Below are 14,223 nucleotides of genomic sequence, written 5' to 3'. Positions count from 1 at the left end.
TTATGTAATTTTAACATTTCAAATTAGGCTCAGTGCTTCTTAGTGGCAGCAAATGTCAGGAAAAATGGTCAAGGGACCCAAGAAAAAATTTACCACATCAGAAGAATAAATTCTACCAACATCTAGCTTGGGATTGTCTTCCATGAAGCTAGAATCTAAGCTTCATGAGGATGAAGTTTTTATCTGTTTTTCTCACTACTATATTCGTTGACTGGTACCTGCCATGTAGTAGCCAGTCAATAAATATTTGTTGAATTAATGAACACATCAGTGACTCCAAGTAGGACAGATAAAAGTAATATAAAGAAATAGTGTCTAAAACCATATCATGGTATAACTAACAGACATGCAACATCTAAATAGTTGCCAAATTCTATGCTAAATATTTTATTAATTTAAAACCCAAGTACATTTCTTTGTAATCTTAACCATTTTTTCTGCCCTGGCTGCATCCAAATTTCTCATTTATACTTCTTCCAGTATAGAGCTAGCTACATTGTAGTTTAACTTGATTAGCATCTATTTTTCTCCTTGTAACATATATATATATATATATATATATATATATATATATATATATATATTAAAAAGTGATGCGTGTGCAGTTCAGTATCTGACAAACATTGTGTTCCATCTGGTGAAACTCATACTGTGTTTTCTAATCACAAGCAAATTCCTCTCTTAATTCATCTATCCCCCAATGTCTTCTTAGAATTCATTTATTTAGACTATTCTGTTTCTGCTAATTAAAGTTAATTTACCTCCCTCATCCAAAGTAACAGATTTGCTATTTTACCAATTGTACCCAACATTTATGACAACTGTAACTGGAAGTAAAAAAACAAAGCATGTACCAAAACATTTGTAGATACAATATGAATGGAGTTCAAATTTGGGGGAGTATTCAAGGTGAGCCTTGATAGAAAGGAAGCTTTATATAGCTAGGATTTGGGGGAAGGGAATTCCAGACAGAACAGTGTGAACACAAGCAGAACCACAGAAGAAAGTGTAATTCAAGCTTACCAGTAGATCTGTGTGTGTGGAAGCACTGAAAAATAAGACCATGGAAGGCTTGGTGTACTCCATAAGCAGATTAATTATTCTGTAGTTAGGGAAGGATTTTCACCAAATCTCTGAGGTGATTACCCCTCAGTAAAGTTGACGTGATAGCAATGACAGCTAATAGAAACTATAGGCAGGGAGGCCAGTTAGAAAGAAGCTATTGCCAACAGTTAAGTTGAAGCGTAATGAGAATTAAATAAGGGCAGTGGTAGCAGAAGGAAAGTTGCTAGATTTGATCTGAGAAAGAGGTGACAGGAGCCACCAATGGTTTGAGAAGAGATAGGTGGATAATGATGCTGAATTTCTAAGCCTGGGAGTGTAAGTGCTGGGAATAAGAAAATGGAGGAGGATCAGGTTTAGATAAAGCACAGACAAACTAGTTGACCCAGGACAGAGCCTTGGAAACTATGTGCATTGTGGAATAGTTTGAAAGAACAGTCTGCAAAGAAGCTGTTGTTCAGGTGAGGAGATGGTCAAAGTGCAGTATAGTGTCATGAGCAACAAGGAGAATGTTTTAATACAAATGAGTGTTAAGTATTACAGAGTTTTCTAGGCATCTGAGAACTAATGCAGGATTTGCTCAGTAGGCCTAAAAACAGATCCGTTTGAAAAAAGATCTAGTAAAATCTAGAGCCAAGGAAATTAATTTTGAGAAATTAAAGATTGTGTGCAAAAAGCCAAGAAATGCTAAAAAATATGTGATATTAAATATGTAAGTTACCATATATCTTAAATCAAGTAGTTGCTAATACATACATTATATTTATATCTGACAAAACAAAGTTATGAGCATAACAGGACATTAAAAATAAACTCTTTCACATGCACCAAGATATAGTGCTGTAAACAAAATGAGATGCCATATCTAAAAACAAGATCTAACTGGGAAGAGTTCTTGATACAACAAGCATTTGAAGAAAAAAAGAGGATTTTAGAGACACGACTTTGAGGAAATGTTTTTGTAGAAAGCTATCTTGTCCTCACCTCACATTCTCCCACCCATCACATCTGACAGTGTTTGGGGGGAGCTAAAACCAAATCACTTGGAAAGGAAGACCATGGACCAACAGAGTCATATGTTTATACCTGAGAAAGACAGCCAAAGCAGCCTTCGGGAGTATGTGTGCGTGCGTGCGTACATGGGAGCGCGTGAAGACTGAAAACTAACAATACCCTCACAGACAGTAGAGCAGGGAATGTAGAAGTATTTTCCAGGGACTAGATACAGACCCCTCAGGAAAGAAATTTGGTCTAGGGTCATTTTTAGGTTCTACCCAAGTAGTAGTTTTTTCTAGTCAAGTGACCTAGACAGCCTTAACATTCCCCTCAGTTTGACTAAACTTTAGACAGTCTTCTTCCTGACTCTAGGCCCGTTCTGTGATGAAGATAGGAAGAAGCTTATATTTTTTAGGGGGCTAAGGCCAATTAGCAAACAGTAGTTTGTGATTCCCCCACCTCAGCTCTCAAAAGCTCTACCACTCTTTGTTTCAGAGGAATTAAGGAAAGACTGAATTCTGACCCCTCTCCTTTATTGCAGTAGTCTTGAATAAAGTCTTTGCCTGATTAACTTTATCTAGTACAACTTTTACTTTGACACAGGTAAGTGGCTGTCTACCGAGGAGTCTGTGCTAAAGTGAAAAATCAATATGGGACCAAGTTAGAAGTGACAAGCCAAAGGCAGGTCATGGCACGAGTCCTAGGAATTGTAGTTGGCAAAGGATTTCTAAAGAATTCACACATGCTCATGAGTCTTAGGGTTCCCAGATTTAAGAACTAAAAATGTGACACATGGAGTTAAATTTGAATTTCAAATACAAATAATTCTTCTAGTATATTTTGTGAAATCTTTCATACATACTTATACTAAAACATTATTTGTTGTTTATCTGAAAATGAAACTGGACTGAGCATGTTGTATTTTATGACATTTCTACCGCAAGAGAAACCGTCAGTTTTAAACATCTGCTGTTCCTAGAGAGCGAGAGCTTGCTTATAACAGCATCAATCACCAGCTCTTACAGCTCTCTTCTACTGTGTACTTCTCTCTCCTTTCCACTCCACCTACCCTCCTCCACATTCAAAGCCGAAAGGGTCAGAAACAGCAGCTAGCATGAACAGGAGGTGGTAAGACAATAAAAAGAACAGAAATCAGCTTCCTTCTGCCCCTCAAGGCGGATAGCAGTGTCAGGTCCCTCCAGGTCTTGGCTGGTGGAAGAGGGTAGGGGATATCCTATCTCTGAAGGAAGATTTGAGTGTTGATAACAAAGTTGCATTTCCACATTCTGTGTATTAACACCTGTTCAAAGTACCAAGTCTATAGATCTACGTTGCTAGTCTATAGGTACATGACAATAAAATAAGTACTTTTCAAATTTTATGTGCTTCAGTATTTTGAGATTAATCATTTAAAAGATTAATAACTTGGGGCATCTGACTCAGTCGGTTAAGCAGCCAACTCTTGATTTCTGCTCAGATCATGATCTCACAATTCATGAGTTTGAGCCCCCTGTCGGGCTCTGCACTGACAGTGCAGAACCTGCTTGGGATTCTCTATCACCCTCTCCCTCTGCCCCTCCCCCACTTGCACTCTCTCTTTCTCTCCTAAAATAAGTAAAATAAACTTATTTTTTTAAATAAAAGAGTAATAATTCTAAAAGGATAACTCTAAAAAATTAACTTTGCATATTGTAGTAATACCACTTATAAAATATCTAAGTATTATTGGAAAGCACTAAATATTAATGAATATTAATAAAACTTTTCTGTGTGATAATTTATTTTCTTTTTAAATCTATATTTTTTATCAATCTCTACACCAAACATGAGGCTCAAACTCACAACCCCAAGATAAAGAGTCATATGGTCTTCTAGCTGAGCCAGGCAGGCACCCCACTATATAGTTTGATAGAGAGATTTTCTATCTTTATATAGAAATGCATCTATAGATTTTCTAATCTTTTGTGTCACAGATTTTTTTCAGTACTTTCCTATTGAGGTGTAATTACACCAAATAAAGTTAATTGATTTAAGTATATAATGTGATTTATAGGCATTCATATCAGAATATTTTAAGAATCTAATGAATACTATTATTTCACATGTGCAAAAACACAGATTTTGTTTCGTACAATTTCAGGGTGTTTATTTACCTTTAAAGCCCATCCATCAATGACAAAATTTTTGCTCTAGGTCTTTTCCTCTGGACTGGTGGTTGATTATTTGAGACAATGACTTCACAAATATATTATACTTATGTATCAGAATTTTGAGTCTAATGTTTGTAAATATAAACTTTACCTTTTTATATGAATGCTAACTATAAATGCTATGTTCTTATCTACAGGATTAGCAGAATGTACTATGACCTTTTTTTTTTTCTTTCAGGTGCAGGTTTACTTTTTCCATCTTTCAGTGGGAATTCCTATCTAGAATTACCTTTTTTTATAACCCTGGATGAGTTCACATGTGTTCCAGGGAAAGAACATAACAGAACTGTTACCATCTACTTGACTATAAAAACAAACACTTTGAATGGAACTATTCTCTACAGTGAGTATTAAATGTTTGACTTCCTATATGTCAGTTTTCTTTCTCAAATGTTAACCTATTGAAGCAATGAATTATTCATTTAAATATTGTAGGAAAACTTTTCTAGCTTAGTGCATGAAGCATTACCAAAAGAAAATCTTAGTTCTTTCTAGTTTTCTTAAGAAGTTTCTTTAATTTATGAGTTTTTCAATGGAACATGACTTACAAACAGGCTCTGAACCAGCAAGGAAGAATATAGCAAGCATATGAATTTGATGGCATATGGCTATAGCAGTAAAACATAAATGCTTCAAATGTTTCAGGGCATATTTTTATAATATAAATCACTAAATATGAATTGAATTCAATACTTAGTAATTTGTAAAATGGCATTCCAAAGCTGAGGTTCATTCAATAATTGGGAAAATTTCCTATCACACTTTTAGCGTTATCTTAGCTGGTTAGAAAAATAGTATAGTATTAACAGTATTTATTTAAGGAAATGCATCTATATCAAGGTTTCCCTAATTACACAATGTGCTCACAGGGATTTCTATAACCAGAATTTACAGATTTCTTTCTTCTGTGGCTGAACATCACTAAAGTATATTCCGTGCAGTATTCCAAATGTGATAATGTTTTTTTTTTCTTTTTTTCTTTTGAAATGAATATACAATAGTTTTAACAATTCCCTCTATTGGAGGTATAATGTCTTCAGTGCTTAGATAGATTATCCATTCTAGGGAAAGTCATTATTTCTAAAAATATTTTCTACTCTACTTTGAAATATTTTGCAAACTTGAGTCATCATTTTGTACTTTCCAAAAAAATTAAACCTTTTTATTAATGGCTATGAGTAAAATGCTTAAAAGAAGCATTTATTGGAAAACAGGGTGAAATTAGAAGTTTTGAATATTAAAACGGAAAACTTGGGGCACCTGGGTAGCTCAGTTGGTTGAGTGTTCAACTCTTCATTTTGGCTCAGGTCATGATCCCAGGGTCATGAGATCAAGCCCTTGTATCAGGCTCCATGCTGGGCATGGAACATGCTTAGGATTCTCTCTCTCCCTCCTGCTGCCCATATCTCCTGCTTTCATCATATATATAATATATCCATCTATATATATATTAAATTATTATATATTAAAAATTATATACATTAAAAATAAATTTAAAAAAAATTTTAATGTTTATTTATTTTTGAGAGAGAGAGAGAGAAACAGAGCCTGAGTTGGGGAGGGGCAGAGAGAGGGGGAGACACAGAATCCCAAGCAGGCTCCAGACTTCGAGCTATCAATGCAGAGCCCAACACAGGGCTCGAACTCATTAACTGTGGGACCATGACCTGAGCTGAAGTCAGGCAACCAACCAACTGAGCCACCCAGGCGCACCTACACTAAAAACAAATTTTAAACTGAAAACTTGTTATATTTTAGAAAGAAACTAATGTCAGAACTAGACAAACATTATTTATTTCCCAGGAGTGTAAGAACCCATGTTAAAATCATGGCTTTAGAATGAATTATTTATAAATCTGATTTATTTAGAGAGAGAGAGAGAAGAAAAAAAAGGAAAAGGAAAATTTGTTTTATGTATAAAACCTAAGTTGTGGTAGATAACCATGAAATTTGGAGGTAATAGTATATTGCAGGGGAAAGGAAACAAAACAAAACACAGAACAAAAGACACAAACATAACAATTTAAAGACACAAAGCAAAGTGATTTTCTGGCTTTGCAATTTTTTTTAAGTTATATAGAGTAAGACGGTGTTTTCTTGTAGAGAGTGTGTCTTTACCAACTAAAAACAGCTCATTGCCAAAGAAGCAGCCAGCCCCTGGGAAGTCTCCTCTGGGCTCATGCTCCTGGCTCATATCTATGCTTGTACTCAATGTGCTCTTTTTAAAAGCCATAAAAATACATGCCAAGCATATATACACCCTGTCCAAGTTGGTACTTTAATTTAAACCAATAAACTGAAGCGGATGTTAGTGCCATAAGATTATTCTTGCCTTTTATATCCAGTGACCTCCAAAAAAAAAAAATCAAACTAGAAATTATTAAAAAAAAAACAAAACACCATACCTTTGTAATGATTATCAATTTCTGTCTTTGTCTTACATAATTGTTGTCCCAGAACTGGATACATCAAAGCTATTTACTCAAGGGAGTTTCATAGCCTGTGAATGGAGAAAATATTTTTGTCTAGAAAGCATTCTTTTGTTCATCTGTAGAGTGGTAATTTAATCCTACACTGTTGGGAATACCTCAGCAGAATGTTTCATGGGATTTTTGCTTTCAGCCCTCTTCGAATTTATCAACCTCATAAAAGCCTCACAACAGATGAACATGAAGATTTTTGTGATTCAGTTAAACATCCGTAGTTTAAAAGGTGTCCCTTAACTTGACTTAAGGGCTAATTTTCTTTCCTTTGAAGTCAGTATACTACATGTAGGAGCAATTAAGAATAGTGAGGAAATTAGAACAGATGTTTCACTTTAGAGACTAGGAGTTGATTTTTGTCTGTTTTTTGTTTTGTTTTGTTTGTTTTTTAGTTTTGTCATTTTCATTCCTGGACATTTCAGTAAAAACTCAAATCATTCTACAAACATTTATTGAATACTTGTGTTTTATATCACCCAATTTTAAAGGGAGAAGGATAGAGAAATATCAGGTTGATAAGCCAGTGTCGGCTTTGAATTATATTCCTAGTTCAAAAGTGTAGATTTATCTTTTCTCAGTTTGCCTCACCAACTAATTGATGTTGAAAAGGAACAAAAGGAAGATAAAACTGGAATCCTTATGGGGTTACAGTAAAAATCCTTAGAAAGGATAGTTTAAAAAAGAACTCTCTGTGGGAGAGAGACAGCTCTGAGAACAGCAGTCAAGATGAAAAGAAAGCTTTTTGAATCTGCCACTGAACCAATTCAGAATTCTGGAACCCCGTCAAAGGAGCTACTAATAGGTCACGGGAGAAGGGATGAGACCACACAAAACTCTTTAGGTGCACTTTCAGAAAATGAGCTCTATTTGGCCAGCGGTATCAATCAGGAGGTTTCGTCATGAGATGTATTACTATGCAGTTGAATCCCATTCTGTGCTACTTCTTTGAAAAGAAATAAGCATGCCCTTTGGAAGTATGTGATCTTTGAGAAGTAGGAGCAGACATCTGACCAAGTTGCAGGAGGCAAATTACATGAGCAACTCCAGTGAGAGAACAAGATTCAGAAGCAATCTTTGTATTACTTAATATTTGTATTTGAGAAAGAAAGTATAAGAAGGGCTAGTCTTAGGTATTTATTCCAGGTAGAAATTGACAGAACAAGTAGGATCATTGGACCCTCCTTTTTCGTGCATTTGGGGAGGGCTAGAAGAAGAGATTTCTGAGATTGCTGAGGAAAACACATGAAATCTAAAGTATCATAACATCTGCTTTTCTCTATAAAATGATTCCCAGTAGGATACACAATATCTTCATTAGATACTTATTACGCCAAGGCCAGTGAAATCCCACAGTAGTTCCTGACAGCATTTTAAAAATATCTTCTTTTCTTAGAGAAAAAAGTGTGCTCAGTTTTAATCAATTTTACAATGTGCACTGTAAAATTCTTTGAATATCTGTGTCCCTCCTTGATAGCTCCCAGTGGAGCTTGCTCCAGACGGCTAGGAGAGGGAGTGGAGTGGAAAGCATGGTTGGATGAATTCATACATTGCCATTTACAAGATACACAAAGATTGCTTTTCATCTTATTTTTTTATGACAGGAAAGTCAAATTCAACAAATTTTAACTGAGTGCCAAGAAAGCACATCACACTCTTCTAGGCACTGTGACCTGTACAAAGAGAGATAAGAAATAACCTGTACCCTTTTCTCACCGTTTAGCTGACTGTGATAGGACTTAATTATAATAGGAGTAGAAATTAAGAACAAGGGCTGAGTAAAGAGATTCTTTACACTAGGAATCTGTGTTTATGTCTCTTCACCTAAATAGGGAACACTTAGTAATCTGGAATTGTGTTTTACATCTCTCTTCCACCCACCTCCTCAGTACTTCACCAGTGCCTTGTGTAGAGTAAGGTTTTTAAGAATTGTTCATAAAGTTCTGTTGATGAGTTACTCAACTGTGATTGTTGTGATGAAAAATGAGTAGGTATTGAAACTATACTTTAAGAAACCATTCTGTTAGTAAGCAAGTTAAAAAAAATGGTGCAGATTTCAAGGGTTTACTCAAAATTTAGCTTAAATCAAAGAGAATCTTATTCTGGGTCTATTTAACGACCAGGAGCATAACAGGGGTTGGCAGTTTTTTTCTGTAATGGCCAAAGAGTAAATATTTTACGGGCCACACACTCTGTGTTACAACAGTTCAACTCTGCCAGTGTAGCGTGAAAGCAGCCATAGACAGTATGGGACTGTGAATGAATACAGCTGTGTTGCAAAAAATCTTTTACTTGCAGAACTGAACAGTGGAAGAATTTGATCTGTGGGCTATAGTTTGCCAACCCTTGACCGAGAATGATGTGATTTGTTAGACGTCTCTTGAAAGAGAACATTGTGTTAAGAAAAATTAAACTCTATTTCTGTGATTGAAATTTATGAAGACATAAATCAGTGAGAGATACACAGTGTTTCTATGTAATTGTATGTAATTATATCAAGAAATGGACCAGTGAGGAACAAACTTGCTTCTAACAGACAGAGGTAGGGGCAAAAACAAACAAATGAGCCCATTCAAGGATTGGAATTGGTGCCATGCCCACCTCAAGAACAGTAAAATCCAGTGATTAAGAAAATTACTATGGAGCTAGACTATCTGGCTGTGCCCTCTGGGCAAATTACTTAACATCTCTGTGCCTCAGTATCTGTAAAATGGAATCGTATTATTTGTAATAATACCAAAGATATGAAAATTTCGTTGTAAGGATGGGGAGAGTTAACACATTTAATATGCTTAAAATTGTGTTTGGTGTATGGCAACATGAAGTCAATGCTAAATATCTTCTTCAGCTAATGTTCTAATCCTTCCTCTCTCATAACTTGCCTGGTAAGGAGTCTTGGGAATTAGATGCCCAGGATGCTATGTTCTTATCTAATAGGTGTCCTTAACATTACATCCATGTGATAGACATACCACCCTGGGAAAGAATATTTAGACTATAAAAAATCTTGGAATCAGGAATGAGACAGTAATGGAGCAAACAGTAGATGCAATTTTTTGTTTCATTTTTAACCATTTCATCCAAATGAGGAGAATTCATTTCCTGTAAGAATCTTGTATTGTGAGTTGTATTTTCTTTCCTGGTTAAGCACAATTAGCAGCCGAGGCAAGATTAAAATAGGGTCTCAATAAATTTTAGCAACTGGCCCAGAAGCCACTCTGCAGCAGCATGTAATAAACATGTGTTAATAATTAATTCTGTGCGCCAGGCTGCTGCCACAGTGTAGCAGTTCTCCTGGAACTTCTCTGCCTCCCATCCTTTCACAGACCAACCAGATCACCCCAACCACGTTCTAACTACTAAAATGTGTTACTGCTCATGTTGCCCCCGTTGCTCTAAGATGTCTTCAACCCTGAGCCACTGCTGCTAAGATTGATACTGGGTTTGCTGCTGCTACATACAAATAAAGACCTTTAAGGAGAGCCAGGAAAGGGGAATTCTTCAGCTACAGTCAAAACACATGTGCTCAACAGAGAACTCGATGCAAATTCAGGGAATAGTTTTTGTTACATGCCATGAAGGCGCCACCAGGGACGGAGAGATCATCCGCTTACTGCCATAGGCAGTCCTGATCAAAATGTCAGTAGGTAACCAAAGGTAGACGTGAACCCAAGTTAGCTGTGAATTAATTGTACAACACAAGATAAATCAATTAACCTTTCTGTATTTCATTTTGATGACAAATAATGCAGATGAATTTTTATTTTCAAGTTCACGGGGTCTGAAAATGTATATAGGGCACCTGCGTGGCTCAGTTGGTCAAGTCTTTGACTTTGGGTCAGGTCATGATCTCATGGTTCATGAGTTCGAGCCCCACATAGGGCTCTGCACTGGTAATGGGGAGCCTGCCTGGGATTCTCTCTCTCTCCCTCTCTGTCTGCCCCTCCCTCACTCACACTTTCTTTCTCTCTCTCTCTCTCTCTCTCTCTCTCTCTCTCTCTCTCTCTCTAAAAATAAATAAACTTAATAAAAAAAAAAAAGAAAGAAAGAAAGTGTGAGGCACCTGGGTGGCTCAGTCGGTTGAGCATCCAACTTTGGCTCAGGTGGTGATCTTGTGGTTTGTGAGTTCGAGCCCCACATCGAGCTCAGTGCTGACAGCTCAGAGCCTGGAGCCTGCTGCTGATTCTGTGTCTCCTGTCTCTCTGCCCTCCCTTGCTCACATTCTGTCAATCTCTCTCACAAAAATAAGTAAGCATTAATTTATTTAATTGTATATAAAAGTGTTTTTGAAAAATACAAAGTAACATATAAAGGTATGAAGGGATATTTTGTTTTATGAGAAATGGTAGAAATCTATATCACTTTATGGAAATTTCCAAATTGGACCATCTGTATACCTGATTTAATAAGCATACTATCTGTATTCATCACTATCGAGCCTATAAGGAATGGTGAATTTTATTTTAATTCAAACTGATGACCAGTTGTTTATTTGTACATGAACTCAAATCAAACTGTCATTGATGTTTGGGAGCACTCATTACAATAGTTCCAATAGAGAAAAATTCGCATTTTTAATGGAAGTGGTACCATATAAACCATAATTACTCTCTTGAGTATTTCAATTAAGTGATAAAGTATCTATGCTTAGAAATTTTTGGGTCTACAACTCAATGTAATAACCAAGCAAACCAAAATTATAAAAACTTGAGGACATAATTATTTCTGTCTCTCTGGCTTATTTCATTATTATTCCTTTCTTGTAAGACTAAATGTATACTGTATACTGTATAACATGTATATACATATATGCTATGTATATAATTTATACATTTTAGACTCAATTATTAGGGTTATCTCTCTAAAATGCTATGATATGATATCTAGAAACTAGAGTTCTGTAATTTTTAAGTAATTATTAACATTTATTGTTCTAAGCAGCAGTTTCTATATTTAATAAATCTTAAATCAGGAGATACAATTGATGATTTCATTAGTATAAATTGGGGAATTACAAACTTTGTAAAGTTTCAAAATATTTTCTGCATAAATATTCAGAAAAACTCAAGACATAAAGGATTCATTGAAAAAATTACTACACAGCCTAAAATCATAAAGAATCCTTTCAAAAAGGATAAGTTCACACTTCTCTGCTAATGGATCATCAAATGTCTTTTCAGCGAAACAACAGAATGACTCTCTTTCAATGGCTTAATATTGACATCTTCCACAGCCTTCAAGTCCTGTCCAAGGCAGCACAGATTGGATATTATGGGGAAAAAGACACTGCTCTTCACATTTGTCATATATCACAGAAAGAGAGATGCACATTTTCTTGATATTTTTGGGTTCAATGAGCACTGTTGAACTAAATTTAATGTGGCATATGGATTACTCAACCCATAAAGTTTATTACAAAAATATACATCTGACAGTAGTCATTACTTATGATTTTCTTTAGAAGTTCTATTTTGCAAATTTTATATTTTATTTTACTAATTGCCAGTAATTTTTCATTTTTTTTATTATAGTTGTGTTTGAAAACATGTTTTTAGTACTTGTGAGATAATAGAAATATATATATTTGTCTCTGCCTCCAGTTACTGACACAAAGCTCCTAAAACCCTTGTAATTTCTTAAGTGATAACACTATGAGCATCTCTTGTTCTAATATTTGTCTTTGACCCTGTCCCTTCATACCAGGCTTCTAAAACTTTAGTAATTTGTAAGTGATAAATGCAGTAGGAGCATATTCTGTTCTAATAAGGGACTCTGGGTGGGATTCTGGATGGCTCCTTGGTGGGGGCTGGTCACCAGATAGACCAAACTTATGATTGATGCTTGGAATTTTCAGTCTAAGCCCCCCACCCTCCACAGAGGAGAGAGGGGCTGGAAATGGGGTTAATAACTGATCATGCTTACACAAGGAAGCCTCCACAAAATCCCAGTATCTCTCAGAGAGCTTCCAGGTGGGCAAATGCATCCTCATCAGGAGGGTGAAGCACTCAACTCCACAGGTACAGAAACTTCTGCTCTTGGACCCTCCTATTCCTTACCCTATGTATCTTTTCATCTGGATGTTCATCTGTTTTCTTTATCATGTCCTTTAATAAACTAGTAAATGTGTTTCCCTGAGTTCTGTGAACACCTCTAGCAAATTAATCAAACAATCTTTAGAATGTCTGATCTATAGCCAGTTGGTCAGAAGCACTGGTGATAACCTGGGCTTGCAACTGATATCTGAGGTATGAATTGTAGGTGGGGGGCAGGGGGCAGCAGTCTCATGGGATACCTAACTTGTAAGGTCTGACACTGTCTCCAGGTAGGTAGTGTCCAAGTTGAAATAAATGGTAGGACACTCAAATAGTGTCACAGAGAATTGCATGTATGGGGAAAAACCTCCACACGTTTGGCAATCAGAAGTGAAGTGTTTTATTTGAGGAGTAAAGGAGACCCATGGGAAAGAAAAACACCGTAGAAAAGTAGGGTTTTCCCTACATAGGAAAGTAGAAAATGGAATTTTTGTACCATAGTACTATTTGTGAAAGACAAACAGTTCTTCCTGAGTGTTTATTCATAGCTTTTCTCTAAGTATTTTCTCAAAATATAGGTTTGTGATGCAAAGTTAGTTGATTTTAAAGTGAAAAAATCAATCTATCAAACAATATGAACTGTATTCCCTGAAGTGGATAATTTGCTATTGAATCATGCAAATACATCAGTAACCTGAGGTCTTCCATTGCCCCCTCCCACCATCATGTTACCAGCAAAACATTCTGAATTCCTTTAAAAGTATTATTATATAAAACAAGAAATCGCTTATTAATAGAAAAAGTCCAAATGATGAGTTTAAAACTGTTACTATTTGGCAGACTAGAGGAAGAACTATGCTTAATTGTTTGTTTTTATTTCATTCCCATTACCTTTATTAAAGCTGCCTTTTTGTGTTCTATATCACAGGGTAGCTCTGGTTCATGATGGGATGTTGATGTACTTGGATAAGACCGTTTATCCCTGTCATTGATTTTAGTGACTGTGCTTCCTTTAAAAATAACTCATTCTTGCATTGTACTACATATATCTTGTTTAATGTATATAATTTTTAAAATTCAGTTTTTGAAGCTTTGAAAAACAGACCTTGTACATATGGTACAACAGCTTGACCTAAATGTTCAACTTTCTTCTACTCTACTCCGTATATCGTATTTTTAAGCCTTATCTTGAAAATAGGAGTTTGAGATGATAATATCTTTAGAAATATTAAGTAATAGAAACTTCAGGGTAAAAATGGGGAAAAGAACCGGATACCAGACTGTCAGTGCATAGCAAAATGAACCACCCTCCCCTCTCCCAAAATGATGGGGGTGGAGAACAAGCCAAGAATTCAAGAAAAAAACAATTTTATGACATTCTATGATATAACTAACCTTTTATATATCCAAGAAGAGAAAACACAAGATGCTGGTACAGAGTGT

General features: G+C 35.7%; 1 protein-coding gene across 1 annotated transcript in view; it reads left to right on the top strand.

Moving 5' to 3' along the window:
• Positions 1 to 14,223, top strand: part of EYS (eyes shut homolog) — a 1,764,056-nt gene that overhangs the window by 1,452,094 nt on the left and 297,739 nt on the right. The window contains 1 exon segment of the mRNA XM_042986616.1: positions 4,447 to 4,611. Within this exon segment, the coding sequence (XP_042842550.1) occupies positions 4,447 to 4,611 (165 nt within the window).

Source organism: Panthera tigris, chromosome B2, assembly GCF_018350195.1.
Source record: "Panthera tigris isolate Pti1 chromosome B2, P.tigris_Pti1_mat1.1, whole genome shotgun sequence".
NCBI classification, from domain to species: Eukaryota; Metazoa; Chordata; class Mammalia; order Carnivora; family Felidae; genus Panthera; species Panthera tigris.
The sequence above is the reverse complement of the archived record's forward strand: the minus strand, read 5'-3'. Positions and strand labels throughout refer to the sequence as shown.